The 14,384-nt window shown below is 46.4% G+C and overlaps 1 protein-coding gene across 1 annotated transcript in view; it reads right to left on the reverse strand.

The window, feature by feature from the left end:
- Positions 1 to 14,384, reverse strand: part of cux1a (cut-like homeobox 1a) — a 436,348-nt gene that overhangs the window by 14,160 nt on the left and 407,804 nt on the right. The window contains exon 24 of the mRNA XM_085965092.1: positions 6,147 to 6,411. Within this exon, the coding sequence (XP_085821218.1) occupies positions 6,147 to 6,411 (265 nt within the window). The remainder of the gene's footprint in view (positions 1 to 6,146; positions 6,412 to 14,384) is intronic.

Raw genomic sequence — 14,384 nt, forward strand, 5'->3', positions numbered from 1 at the left:
GGAAACTACAGACCTATCAGCCTGACATCCATTATTGGGAAGATGCTATAAGGGATTGTAAGGGATGCCCTTTATGATCACTGGGAAAGGGATGGGGCCATTAGAAATACACAACACGGCTTCGGAAAAATAGGTCATGCCTAACAAATTTGAGATTTTTGAGGAAGTTGCTAGGATAGTGGATGAGGTAAATCTGGTAAACATTCTCTACCTGAACTTTCAGAAAACCTTTGATAAGGTACCTCACACTAGGTTACTGCACAAGATGGAATCGTGTGGCATGAGTAGGAATTGGAAACACTGGATTAGGAATTAACTCCAACCCTGCAGCCTAGCCCTGTTCCTGGGACTAGGGACAGGGTCACTGGCAAGGCTTGGAAGCTAAGCAGAGCCAGGCCTGGTTAGTACCTGGAGGGGTGACCATCAGGGAAGACCAGGTGCAGAAGGTCACGGAAGGAGCCCCGAGGAGGGGCGGTTGGTGAGAAGGTCACGGAAGGAGCCCCGGGAGGGGCGGCTGGTAAGCAGGCCCGGGCGTTGGGCTGAAGATTGTCGGACAGGAGGAACGGTGGAAATGGAATGGCGGCGCGCACAGATGCAGCGGCTTTGCTTCTCCCAGGACGGTGCTATTTACGTTTAATGTTAATGTTATTTGTACTGGACTCATGGGAGCTTGCAAGATCACATTTTGTTGTTCATGTACTTGTGCAATGACAATAAAGTATTATTATTATTAGAAGTTGTAGTTAACGGATGTGGTTCAGTCTGGAGACATGTTACTAGTGGAGTCCCCCAGGAATCGGTCCCAGGCCCGCTACTCCTCACGGTCTTTATTAATGACCTGGACGGTGGTATTGGGAGTATGACCAGTAAGTTTGCAGATGACACCAAAACCTGTGCAAGGGTTAAGACAGGAGTACAATGCAACCCAAAAAGATTTATGTGCGCTTGGAGAGTGCGCTACACAATGGCAAATGACATTTAATTTAGATAAATGTAGTGTCATGCATGTTGGTAGTGCCAACAAAGAATGCACATATCATTTGCAGGGAATAATACTGAAAGAAATTGGAGAGAGAAAAAGATCTGGTGTTATTCAGCACAGTTCATGACCAATGTAGAGAAACTGTAGGGTATTGGGTTGTATTAATAGAACCATTCAGTATAAATCAAAGGACACCATTTTGACATGGTACAGGTCGCTGGTCAGAGCGCACCTGGAGTACTGTGCCCAGTTTTGGTCCCCCCACATGGCGGGTGATATAGAGGCTTTGGAAAGGGTCCAGAGGAGAGCTACAAGAATAATTCCGAGCTTAAAGAACCTCAGCTACTCAGGTAGGTTCAAGGACCATGGTCTATTTACTTTAGAGCAGCGTAGGCTTAGAGGTGACCCAATAAAATAATTAAAGGTCTGGATAGCATGCCAATTGATTTGATTATTCCAGTTTAACAGATTGGTGAGGACGAGGGAACATGAGTTTAAACTGTCTAAGAGTAGGAACAGACTGGATATCAGGCAGTCCTTCCATTCCCAGAGAGCAGTGAGCCTCTGGAATACATTGCCGGCTGGTGCGGTGGGTGCTGACTCTCTGCCTGCCTTCAAGAGGGAGCTGCAGTGGGGCAGGGATCACATCATAGAGAAGCTAAGTGTCGTCACAGAGAACACTCGGTCCGTCTGATCTCCTGGACTGGTTTTGATCGCCTGTGGGGGCTGGAGAGGAATTTTCCAGAGTACTTTTTCCCTTATTGGCCCTGGGTTTTTTCTGTTTCCCCCCCTCTCCCAGGAGATAACATGGCTGCGGTGGGGGGGGGGGAGAAGTGTCCGGTCATGATGCTCTGGCCATCATGGTGTGGGGTAGGCTTGATGGACCAGCTGATCTTTTCCTGCTTGTTAAATTTGTATGTTCGTACGTGTCCTGACCTACACTACTCCCTCAACCAATACCACCCAGCAGATTAACTGGTCATGAAGCTCAACGGAATCTCGAGGAACAGCACCTCGTCTTTCAATAAGGCACTTTAGAGCCTTCCGGGCTCAACATCGAGTTCAACAATTTCACACCATAAGCGGAGCTCCCATTTTTTTGGAATCCAGCTGCTAGTAATGATTCTACTATTAACATTTTGGTTCTTTTCTTGCCCCATTACCATCCCCTTTTGCCTCGCACCACCATCCCTTCAGTCATTTAATCTCTCCTATTACAGACTTTCCCTTTGATTCTTCCCTCTCCTCCCCCCTTTCCCTGCCTCTACAATTGTTAAAACCGAATACATCTCTAACATTTCCCAGTTCTGACACAAGGTCAGCGACCTGAAACGTTGGCCGGGATTTTCTGTACCCGGGCAGGTCGGGTGCGGGCGGTCGGTGTGGTGAGTCGCAACCCCATTGTTGCTTCCAACCCGCTGCAGAAATCGACTTTGTGCTAATGGGGCCCATTAAGCCCGCCCTGCGCGTTACCCGGCCCAATTTAAATGGTGCAGTCTGATGACGTCATCCATGATGCGTTTTCAGCCAGTATATTTAAAGGAGCCATGGCCACATTGCATTTGAAGGTTCATCTAGGAGTGTGCAGGCAGCACACTGGAGGTTTTCATTACTCCAAACAGTTGGAGAGATGGCTGCACAGAGGCAGAGGCAGAGGGCTGCACCCAGGTTGTCCGATGACTCCCTCCTTTTCTTTCTGGAGGGAGAGAGAGCACGCAGGGCTGATGGGCGGAAGAGACCTCCCCAGGCAACAAAGAGAACCTGGCTCCAAATTGCAGGAGAGGTCAACAGCAGGGGTGTGGTCAGGAGGACCTGGGTGAAGTGCCGCAAACCTTTCAATGATCTCATTAGATCTGGAAAGGTGAGTGCAAAGCCACACTCACCTTCATCCTGCTGTGCCTCTCATCACATCCCCACCACTCTGCCTTCCCAAGCCTACTCCTGCACATCCTTACTCACACCAACACACCTTGCACCTCCACCCATCCCTCTCTATCTATCTACATTATCATATCCCCATCTCACTAGCCATCCCTCACACTCAGCCTCATCCGAATGCAATCATACCAACGAACAACACTTGGCATTGCCACCCCAATCCATCATCGTCTCCCTCCAATGATGTAACTCGTTCATTCCTTATACTCATTCCATCACTCTCACTCAACCGGCTCTTTTTTCCCTCCTTTCAGAAGAGAGCCCACAATAAGAGGGAGAGAACCAGAGGTGGGCCTCCATCATTTGAGACCCTCACAACAGCAAAGGAGGCTGCGTTGGAAGTCTCAGGAGTGGCTGAGCAGCTGGAGGTGGGAGACGGAGAGAGGAGGACATCTCAGCATAGAATTACATATCATACAGCTACATGGCATACATCAGTCACTCATATGGGGACTGATGCCATCAGCCACTGAAAAGAGCCTCCCCCCGCCTCACTGTCCAGGAGGAAGAGCAAGACGACTCCTCTGAAGGCGCAGCATCACCAGACATGAGCCCACCCAGCACCAGCGCAGAGGCGCACACCTCGGGTATCCAACGCGAGATAGAGTAGTGTTGTCATTGGGTTCGTCACAAGTCACAAGTGAGCAAGAGCAGATGGTGGAGACAGGGAGAGCAGTGGAGACTCCTCGCCGGAGGGCGCAGGACGCTCCCAGCACTGCTCAGCTGCATGCAGACGCTGAGCCTTGGGGGCCATCCAGAAAGAGAGCGATCTTGGAGGTGCAGGAGGCTCTGACAGGTTTTGCGGGCGTGATGTCTGCAAATGTTCAGAGAATGGAGGAGTCCATCTCCAACGTGAGCACCACTGTGTCACAGGCAATGGTGACTGTAAGCTCCTCCATGGATAGGATGGCCACCTGCATGGAGCAGCTAATGCACCACTCACAGGAGCACATGGTCTCTATGGAGCATAGATGGCAGAGGCTCATAGACCTCCTTTCTAGGAGGGATGTCAGCTTGGATGTGGGTCCTCATGGCCCCACTGATGTGCAGCAAGGTGCTCTCCAGCTTCTTGCTAGCAGGGAAGTGCGGGTGGCCCATGAGAGGGATGACGGTGAGAGGGGACATGGAAGTGTGGGCTCCTCTCAAAGCGCTTACACTTCTCCCTGTTGCCACTCCCTCACTCAGTCAGAGCCCCAGATGGCTCCTCGGATCGTGATGGCCGAGTCTGCCCCTGCACAGTCGCAGGAGGAGCAGACTTTGGCAGGGCCATCACAGGCTCCAAAGCCCAGATGACGTCCGCCAAGAGTGTCTAAGCAGTCGCAGCAGTAAGAAGGGTGCCTCTACCTCTGCTGAAGCCACAGGGGTAGCACCTCGTAGAAGCATGCGTAAGAAAAAGATGACACACAAGTAGATTCACAAGGGTAGCCACTTGGGTGCTTTAGTCAATGTTAATGGCAAGTTTCCGTTAATGTATTGTCAACCATTAAAATCTTTATTTTCACCACTTTTCCGTCTTGGACAAATTTGTGTGCACCTTTGGAAGTGGCTTAGTGAATTGCAATGAATGGTGAGGCATAACGGAACCTCCAGCAATGGTGGCCAGTGTGAAAGGAATGGCTTGGTCATTGTAGGGCTCCTCTATGGTGTTGCTGTGGGGTGGTGCCAACCTGGCGCAGCATGTGGCAGCCATATGGGTGTGCTGTGTAAAGTTAAGTAAATCTGGACATGATGAGGCCATCCCTGGCCTCCCGGGCAGCAATGTGCTCGGGTACTGATGCCCGCTGTCCTGTGCAGCATCAGGTGGTTGCAGAGAAGGTTGGCAGAGTTGTTGTTGGGGCTCATCGTGGTCAGATTCTGAGACAGTATAAATGGCACCCATGCTGATGGAATAGATGGCAGGTGAAGTAGAGTTGACAGAAGCAATCTGTCAATGGTGAGAGAGGTTCTTCCAATGAGGTGATACTGGATGGAGACTTTTCTGGAAACATTTGCAGTCTGCAGAAAGTTAAATCTGTGCTGACAATGTAGTCAGCAACAGCTTCTGCCTGAGGAAAGTGACCAGCTGTGAGGTGGGAGCTTTTACTGTACATTTGATGCTGTCAAGTAATCAGCTGGAGCAATGGCCACTGAACTCCCGCCTCAGGTTGACGGACATGGTTCCCAAGCTGTATGAATCCCATGGCCATGCAGGGAAATTTGAAAGATATGGGGAAAAAGGCTCTTAAATGTCTGACAACAAGCTGATAACAAGCTCTGCCGGTCGGGTCGCTGCCGCACCGACAAACGCGCCCGAGGGAAAGGCGCGTAGGGACGGGATGATGGGGAGTTCCCGACCAGCTCCAACATTTTTCAAATTTCCCACCCGACCCGCCTCCAATCACGCCTGCACGGACCCCAGAAAATTCCAGCCATTGACTCGGTTTCTCCCACCACAGATGCTGCTTGACCTGCCGAGTATTTCCAGCATTTTCTGTTTTTATTAACTGGTCATTTATCTCATTGCTGTTTGTTAGAAGTTGCTATGTGCAGTTGGATTGCTGTGTGTGCCTACATAACAACAGTGACTGGACTTCAATATAGCTCTGAACTTGCAGCACTCCATTCCCTCAGATCCAACCCCAACATTGTCATTAAAGCTGCTGACAAGGGTGGTGCTGTTGTTGTTTGGTGAACCGACCTCTACCTAGCAGAAGCTGAATGCCAACTCTCCGACACCTCCTCCTACCTCCGCCTGGACCATGACCCCAGTTCTGACGAAGGGTCATCGACCTGAAACGTTAACTTTTTCTCTCTCCACAGATGCTGCCTGACCTGCTGAGTATTTCCAGCACTTTTTGTTTGTATTTCAATAAAGCTCATTGGTTGTGAAGTGTATTAGGACATCCTGAGGGTGTAAAAGGTGGTATAAAACAATAAGTTCTTTCTGTACTTGATTATTCTTGTGCCACTCGTGCCGCACATTGCCTCGTTATACATTTCCTGCTGGTTGTCACAGTACACCTGGCTACAGTAGTTCTGCCGGAGCAGGATGGAAATTATAATACTCATGACAAATCTCTCAGTGCACGCCCTTTCTCTCTCTCACACACAGCTTTTCCCGAGATGAGATTGATGCTTCCCGTTGGTACGTTGTACACCCGGTTGAATGCTGTATATCCACTGACTTGCTGCGACCAATGCCGTGGGCCGTTTGTATCTACAATATAAAAGTCCGAAAGGCACTCACCTGTAGTTATGAAACCAGTTGATGACAGTACTGGTTTTCAGATTCAACTGAGCAGCAAGCTCCTCAATAGTTTTTGGGGATGGATATGGCTTTAGCTGGTAAGCTCGCTTCAGAGCTTCCTTCTCCTCGGGGGCCAACACCACTCTGGGCTTCTTCAGATGAACCTGTGGTTGGGGACTGGCGCTCTGACTGTAGTCGAGCCCAGCTACTGAAGAGTCGCTGCCGTGACCATCACTCACTGAGCTGTGCCGACGCTTCATGTAGGCTGAAACAAAAAAGTTAAACTTCCAGTTCAGCTTAAAGTTAAAGAAAAGCCATATTTACCTCTTAATTTAAAGAAAAAAAGTGATTTAATTTTTTGATCAAGCTGGTATCAGTACTGGTGGAGGGAACATTTATCTCATTTAAGCACTCGTCAAATGTCCCCAACATTAAGTGGATTCAGAGGCCTGGAGTCTCATCATTAAATTGGCACAGAAACTATTCAATCAATATCAGATACAAGACAAGAGGGACATCTTCAATTCCACTACCAGGCCCCAACCTGGTGGAGAATCATCGAATCGTACAGCACAGGAGGCCGCCATTTGGTCCATTGTTCCTGTGCCGGCTCTTTGAAAGAGCTACCCAATTAGTCCCACTTCCCTGCTCTTTCCCCGTAGCCCTACAAATTTTTCCTTTTCAAGTATTTATCCAATTCCCTTTTGAAAGTTACTACTGAATATGTTTCCACCACCCTTTCAGGCAGAGCGCTCCAGATCATAACAACACGCAGAGTAAAAAAAATGTTCCTCATCTCCCCCTTGGTTCTTTTGCCCGCATAATTTTCATCAATATACAAGGCGTGGGCAATCCGCTCAGCCAGGCTGTGGAGCTGAAAATGATTCCAATGGTCTTGAATAGAGCTCCCTCTATTCTGCCCCATCCATGAGCTTTTCTCCAATCTCTTGAAGAGCAACCCTTGCTGTACACCAGGGGAGCGTTTCCACCTCCCACACCAGCTGTTTGAAGGGCCTCTCTGTATGTCACCACCACGCCAGTCCGTGCCCCTGGCCCGAAGGAATTGGGCCCTTACAGACGGAGAATAGGTGGATAAATAACTCAATGTTCAAGATTATTACGCTATTTTTATTTTATATTGAAGTTGGCATTATGCTGATAATTAAAACATACAAAGAACAATTGCTGGGATTTATTCAGAAATATTTTATTAGGAAGTAAATATGATTGGGTGGGAAATCATGTTTACCTTCCAACAAAATATTTCAGAAACTTGAAAGGTTTGTTTGTACATTCCATGAAGTCACAACAATAAACTACTATAACAGATTCAACTTCTGTGTGTTTTTTGTAAATGTATACTACATAATCCTTATTCTGTCTTTACTCCTTAATTTGCAGTGACTACAGCGTGTGTTGAGCTATCTGGGTCACGCAGAGACTGTTTAAACAGTCCAACACAATCCCTGCGAAGTACAGGACACAGTATCGACTTCCCACTCTAAAATGCCAACTAAACATTACCTGTGCTAAAGCTGATTGATCATGTGATAAAATAACCATTGATGTAAGTTATGCTAATGCCTGACTGTTTATTCGGTACAGGTTGTAGATATCTCCTTCACAAAGGAGGACACAAATAACCTCCCAGAGATGTCGGGGAACATAGGGTCTAATGAGAAGGAGGAACTGAATGAAATCAGTATTTGTAGGGAAATGGTATTAAGGAAATTGACGGGATTGAAGGCTGATAAATCCCCAGGGCCTGATAATCTACATCCTAGGGTACTTAAGGAAGTGGCCCCAGAAATAGTAGATGCATTGCTGGTCATCTTCCAAAATTCTATAGATTCTGGAACAGTTCCCATGGATTGGAGGGTAGCTAATGTAACCCCACTATTCGAAAAAGGTGGTAGAGAGAAAACGGGGAATTATAGACCGGTAAGTCTGACTACGGTAGTGGGGAAGATGCTAGAGTCCATTATAAAAGATGTAATAGCAGAGCACTTGGAAAACAGTGACAAGATCGGACAAAGTCAACATGGATTTACCAAAGGTAAATCGTGCTTGACTAATCTACTGGAATTTTTTGAGGATGTAACTGGTAGGATAAGGGAGAACCAGTGGATGTGGTGTATTTGGACTTTCAGAAGGCTTTCGATAAGGTCCCGCATAAGAGATTAGCGTGTAAAGTTAAAGCACATGGGATTGGGGGCAAGGTACTGACTTGGATAGGGAACTGGCTGGCAGACAGGAAGCAAAGAGTTGGAATAAACGGCTCTTTTTCCGAGTGGGGTACCGCAGGGATCGGTGCTAGGACCCCAGCTATTCACAATATATATTAATGATCTAGATGAGGGAACTAGATGTAATATCTCCAAGTTTGCAGGCGACACAAAGCTGGGTGGGCGTGTGTGCTGTGAGGAGGATGCAGAGAAACTCCAGTATGATTTGGACAGGTTGGGTGATTGGGCAGATGTATGGCAGATGCAGTATAATGTGGATAAATGCGAGGTTATCCATTTTGGTGGCAAAAACAGGAAGGCAGATTATCTGAACGGCAATAGATTGGGAGAAGGGGAAGTGCAACGAGACCTGGGTGTCCTTGTGCACCAGTCGCTGAAGGTAAGCATGCAGGTGCAGCAGGCGGTTAAGAAGGCAAATGGTATGTTGGCCTTCGTAGCGAGAGGATTCGAGTACAGGAACAAGGATGTCTTGCTGCAGTTGTACAGGGCCTTGGTGAGACCACACCTTGAGTATTGTGCGCACTTTTGGTCACCTTATCTGAGGAAGGATGTTCTTGCCATGGAGGGAGTGCAGCGAAGATTCACCAGACTGATACCTGGGATGGCAGGAATGACGTATGAGGAGAGATTGGGTCGATTGGGCTTATACTCGCTGGAGTTTAGAAGAATGAGAGGGGATCTCATTGAAACTTATAAAATTCTAACAGGACTAGACAGACTAGATGCAGGAAGGATGTTCCCGATGGCGGGGGAGTCCAGAACCGGGGGTCACAGTCTAAGGATAAGGGGTAAGCCATTTAGGACAGAGATGAGGAGGAATTTCTTCACCCAGAGAGTGGTGAACCTGTGGAATTCTCTACCACAGAAGGCAGTTGAGGCCAATTCATTAAATATATTCAAGAAGGAGTTAGATATCTTTCTTAAGGCTGAAGGGATCAAGGGATATGGGGAGAAAGCAGTGACCAGGTACTGAATTTGGATGATCAGCCATGATCTCATTGAATGGCGGAGCAGGCTGGAGGGGCCGAATGGCCTACTCCTGCTCCTATCTTCTATGTCTCTATGTTTCACCTTACACATCCATTGTTTCACCATGCTGAAACATTAGGCTTTAAAAAGTTGCTTTATTTTAGATGTCAAAATTATGGCAATGTGAGCTGGTATACAGTGACCAGAGACCAGGGCAACAGAAGGCAGATACTAGCAACAAGACAGCAGTTCACACTTGTCACTTTTGACGTGCCTAATCAGTTCAAGGTGTTTATAGGAGGAATGGTGAATACTGAGCAGATATTGGGGAGGTTAGTCACAGCGGCAACAATTGAGGTTTCTGAAGGTGGAATGACAGGTAGCGAGATAGCGGTTTAAATGGAGAGAGTTCCAGGGTATGGGGGCATGATGGCTGAAGGTTCTGTAGGAGAGCAAGGTAGGGAATACTGTGCAGGAATAGTGTATGGTGCAGTGTGAGCTGAGACACGGGCCTGGAGAAGATTGCAGGAGTGGAGTGGAATCTGCCGTGTCACATCTTCACTCGACGACTAATGTTCAGTAGAAACGACATGCAGGAAAACAGCGGCAGATACCGAGAGACTGCGAAGAAATGGAGACTCATTGAGATGGAAGAAATGTCTGCATATCAGGTGCCTACTGAGTACAATCTCCCACATAATTCCACAATGATTAGCTCGGTGTGCTAAATACACAGTCTAGATGTATCTGTGATAGTAAAGGTGTGGAGGCAGTTAGTCTGCGCATTATAACCTAGTAATCAACTCTAAATCATCACTCAATAACTTTGCAGTAATTGTTAACCCTTAAGTAAGGCACCATCATATCAGCCAATGCATTTCAGATGGAATTCATTATGAGATGTTTTAGCATGATAAGATGCCATATTAATGCAAATATTATCACGCATCAATGCTGAGCAGTGTACTGGCCCTGCCACTGATTATTATATAAACATATGAACTTTTAGGAAAATTCATTCTGGGGATGTGGGCGTCACTAGCAAGGGCAACCTTTATAGCCAATCCCTCGTTGCCCTCGAGAAGGTGGTGGTGATCTGCTGTGTTGAATGTACTCCCACAGTGCTGTTAGGTAGGAAGTTCTAGAATTTTGACCCAGCGATGATGCAGAAACAGAGCTACATGTCCAAGACAGGATGGTGTGTGCATTGGAGGGGAACTTGGAGGTGATGGTGTACCCATGCACCCACTGCCCTTGCCCTTCTCGGTGGTGAAGATTGCAGGTTTGGAGGCGCTGTCGAAGAAGTCTTGGCAAGCGAACACTGCAATCATCAGCGAACAGCCCCACTTTTAACCTTCTGATGGAGGGAAGGTCAATGTTCACAGAATCACAGAAATCACAGAAACCCCACAGTGCAGATAGAGGCCATTTCGGCCCATCGAGCCTGCACCGACACATATTCCACCCGATCCCTGTAACCCCTACACCAACACATATCCCACCCCATCCTTGTAACCCCACGTGTTTAATCCCCCCTAACACTAAGGGTCAATTTATCATAGCCAATCAACCTAACCTGCACATCTTTGGACTGTGGGAGGAAACCGGAGCACCCGGAGAAAACCCACGCAAACACGGGGAGAATGTGCAAACTCCACACAGACAGTCACCCGAGGCCGGATTCGAACCCGGGTCTCTGGCGCTGTGAGGCAACAGTGCTAACCACTATGCCACCGTGCTGCCCGGGGATGGGGAAGATCCCGTGCAGGCCGCTCACCGGCTTCTCCACTGTAAATACCGCACATGTGCAGAAATTTAAAGGGACCACACACTAAAAGAAACAGGCCGTGCAGAAGAAAACGCAGCTTCCAGGGAACATTGGGGAAGGTCATTAATGAAACCTCAGTGTAGTAGCATTTTCTTTCTGTCGACAATGCCACGTAACTCACCGGTGATCAATTGAAGGAAGAAATTTGCTGGTTTATAATATGCGTACTATTCTACACTTCATGTTTTAATTCTCCTGGTGTTCCCAGACACAAGAGTTTGAAGTACAGGATACACGGGATACAATTCATATCCTGATTGTTGGGCTTACCCAATAACTCACAAGCAACCAAGTTTGCAATGAGTTTGTGGTCTGCACCACATGACTGTAAATCATACTCCACAGCTCTTTAAAAAGTATTCTTATACATTCCACACTAACTAAATCATTAAAACTATAGGAATCAGATTGTTGCAGGAAGATTGATCTTAAATACAAACTATACATATATATATAGATTGTAAATAGGCTCCACCGCCATCACTATGATTTTTTTTTTCTCACCATGAGATCTGTTCCCAGCTGTGGCATGAGCTCTATGAAGCTGGAAAAATATTCCCTGCTGGTGACATCACCATGCTCACTATAATCAACTCGTAACGCGCGTGCTACAATACACACGTGCTAGAAACAACTCGTAACACAGGTGCTACAATGCACACGTGCTAGAAACAACTTGTAACACACGTGCTACAATGCACACGTGCTAGAAACAACTCGTAACACGCGTGCTACAATGCACACGTGCTAGAAACTCGTAACACACGTGCTACAATGCACACATGCTAGAAACAACTCGAGCTACAATGCACACGTGCTAGAAACAACCTGCAACACGCGTGCTACAATGCACACATGCTAGAAACTCGTACCACGCATGCTACAATACACATGTGCTAGAAACAACTTGTAACACGTGCACTACAATACACATGTGCTGGCGTCAACTCGTAACACACGTATTATAATCAATTTACAACGCGTGTGCTATAAGAACATAAGAAATAGGAGCAGGAGTAGGCCACTCGGCCCTTCGAGCCTGCGCCACCATTCAGTAAGATCATGGCTGATCTTCAACCTCAACTTCACTTTCCTGCACTATCCCCATATCCCTCGATTCCCTTAGTGTCCAAAAATCTCTCGATCTCTGTCTTGAATATACTGATCGACCACAGCCCTCTGGGGTAGAGAATTCCAAAGATTCACCACCCTCTGAGTGAAGACATTTCTCCTCACCTCAGTCCTAAATGGCCGACCCCTTATCCTGAGACTGTGACCCCTGGTTCTAGACTCCCCAGCCAGGGGAAACATCCTCCCTGCATCTACCCTGTCAAGCCCTGTAAGAATTTTATATGTTTCACTGAGATCACCTCTCATTCTTCTAAACTCCAGAGAATGCAGGCCGAGTCTACTCAATCTGTCCTCATAGGACAATCCCCCCATCCCAGGAATCAGTCTGGTGAACCCTCGTTGCACTCCCTCTATGGCAAGTATATCCATTCTTAGGTAAGGAGACCAAAACTGCACACAATACTCCAGGTGTGGTCTCACCAAGGCCCTATATAATTGTAGTAAGACCTCTTTAGTCTATACACCAACCCCTTTGTAATAAAGGCCAACATACCAGTTGCTTTCCTAATTGCTTGCTGTACCTGCATGTTAACACTCTGTGATTCGTGTATAAGGACACCCAGGTCCCTCATTTCCCAGTTTCTCACCATCTAGAAAGTATTCTGCTTTTCTATTTTTCCTACCAAAGTGGATAACCACATTTCTCCACCTGCCATGTTCTTGCCCACTCACTTAACCTGTCTACATCCCTTTGCCCACCTAACTTTGTATCGTCAGCAAACTTGAATAAATTACACTCGGTCCCCTCAACTATGTCATTGATATAGATTGTTAATAGCTGAGGCCCAAGCACTGATCCTTGCAGTACCCCACTAGTTACAGCCTGCCAACACAAAATGACCAGTTTATTCCTACTCTCTGTTTTCTATCTGTTAACCAATTGTCTATCCATACGAATATATTACCCCCAATCCCATGAACCCTAATTTTGTGCAATAACCTCTTGTGTGCCACCTTATCGAATGCTTTTTGAAAATCCAAATACACTACATCCACTGGTTCCCCCTTATCTAACCTGCTAGTTACAACCTCAACAAACTCTTAACTGATTTGCCAAACATGATTTCCCTTTCACAAATCTGTGTTGACTCTGCTCAATCATATTATGATCTTCGAAGTGCCCTGTTACCATGTCCCTAATAATAGATTCTAGCATTTTCCCTACTACTGATGTCAGGCTAACTGGCCTGTAGCTCCCTGTTTTCTCTCTCACTCCTTTCTTGAATAGCAGGGTTACTTTTGCTACCTTCCAATCCACGGGAACTGTTCTAGAATATAAGGAATTCTGGAAGATCAAAACCAATGCATCCACTATCTCTGTAACTACCGCTTTTAAAACCCTACGATGTAGGCCATCAGGTCCACGGGATTTGTTGACTTTAAGTCTCATTCATTTCTCCACTACAATTTCTTTACTAATACTAATTTCTTTTAGTTCCTCATTCGCGCTAGACCCTTGGTTCCCCACCATTTCTGGAATGTTATTTGTGTCTTCTTTCCTGAAGTCAGATACAATGTATTTGTTTAATGTCTCTGCCTTATTCCCCATTATAATTTCTCCTGTCTCTGCCTCTAAGGGACCCACATTTACTTTCGCTAACCTCTTCCTTTTTACATATCTATAGAAGCTTTTACAATCTGTTTTTATGTCTCTTGCTAGCTTACTCTCATATTCTCTTTCTTTATCAATTCCTTGGTTCTCCTTTGCTTAATTCTAAAATCCTCCCACTCCTCAGGCTTACTACTCTTTTTGGCAACATTACAAGCCTCTTCCTTTAATCTAATACTAAGTTTAACTTCTCTTGTTAGAAACGGTTGGACTACTAATCCTGTGGGTTTTTATTCCTTAAGGAACGTCTATTCGTTGTGACTTACGAATTTATATATATATAAAGTTCTTAATTATAATACATTTGTAACGCATGTTAAAATAAACCTATACATGTGTGTTATAATAAATGGATACATATATGCTATAATAAAGAAAGACTTGCATTTATATAGCACCTTTCATGACCGAAGCGCTTTACAGCCAATGAAGTACTTTTGAAGTGTAGTCACTGT

The sequence above is a fragment of the Somniosus microcephalus genome, chromosome 22, assembly GCF_052327205.1.
Source record: "Somniosus microcephalus isolate GS21.2 chromosome 22, FLI_Smic_1.0, whole genome shotgun sequence".
NCBI lineage: Eukaryota > Metazoa > Chordata > Chondrichthyes > Squaliformes > Somniosidae > Somniosus > Somniosus microcephalus.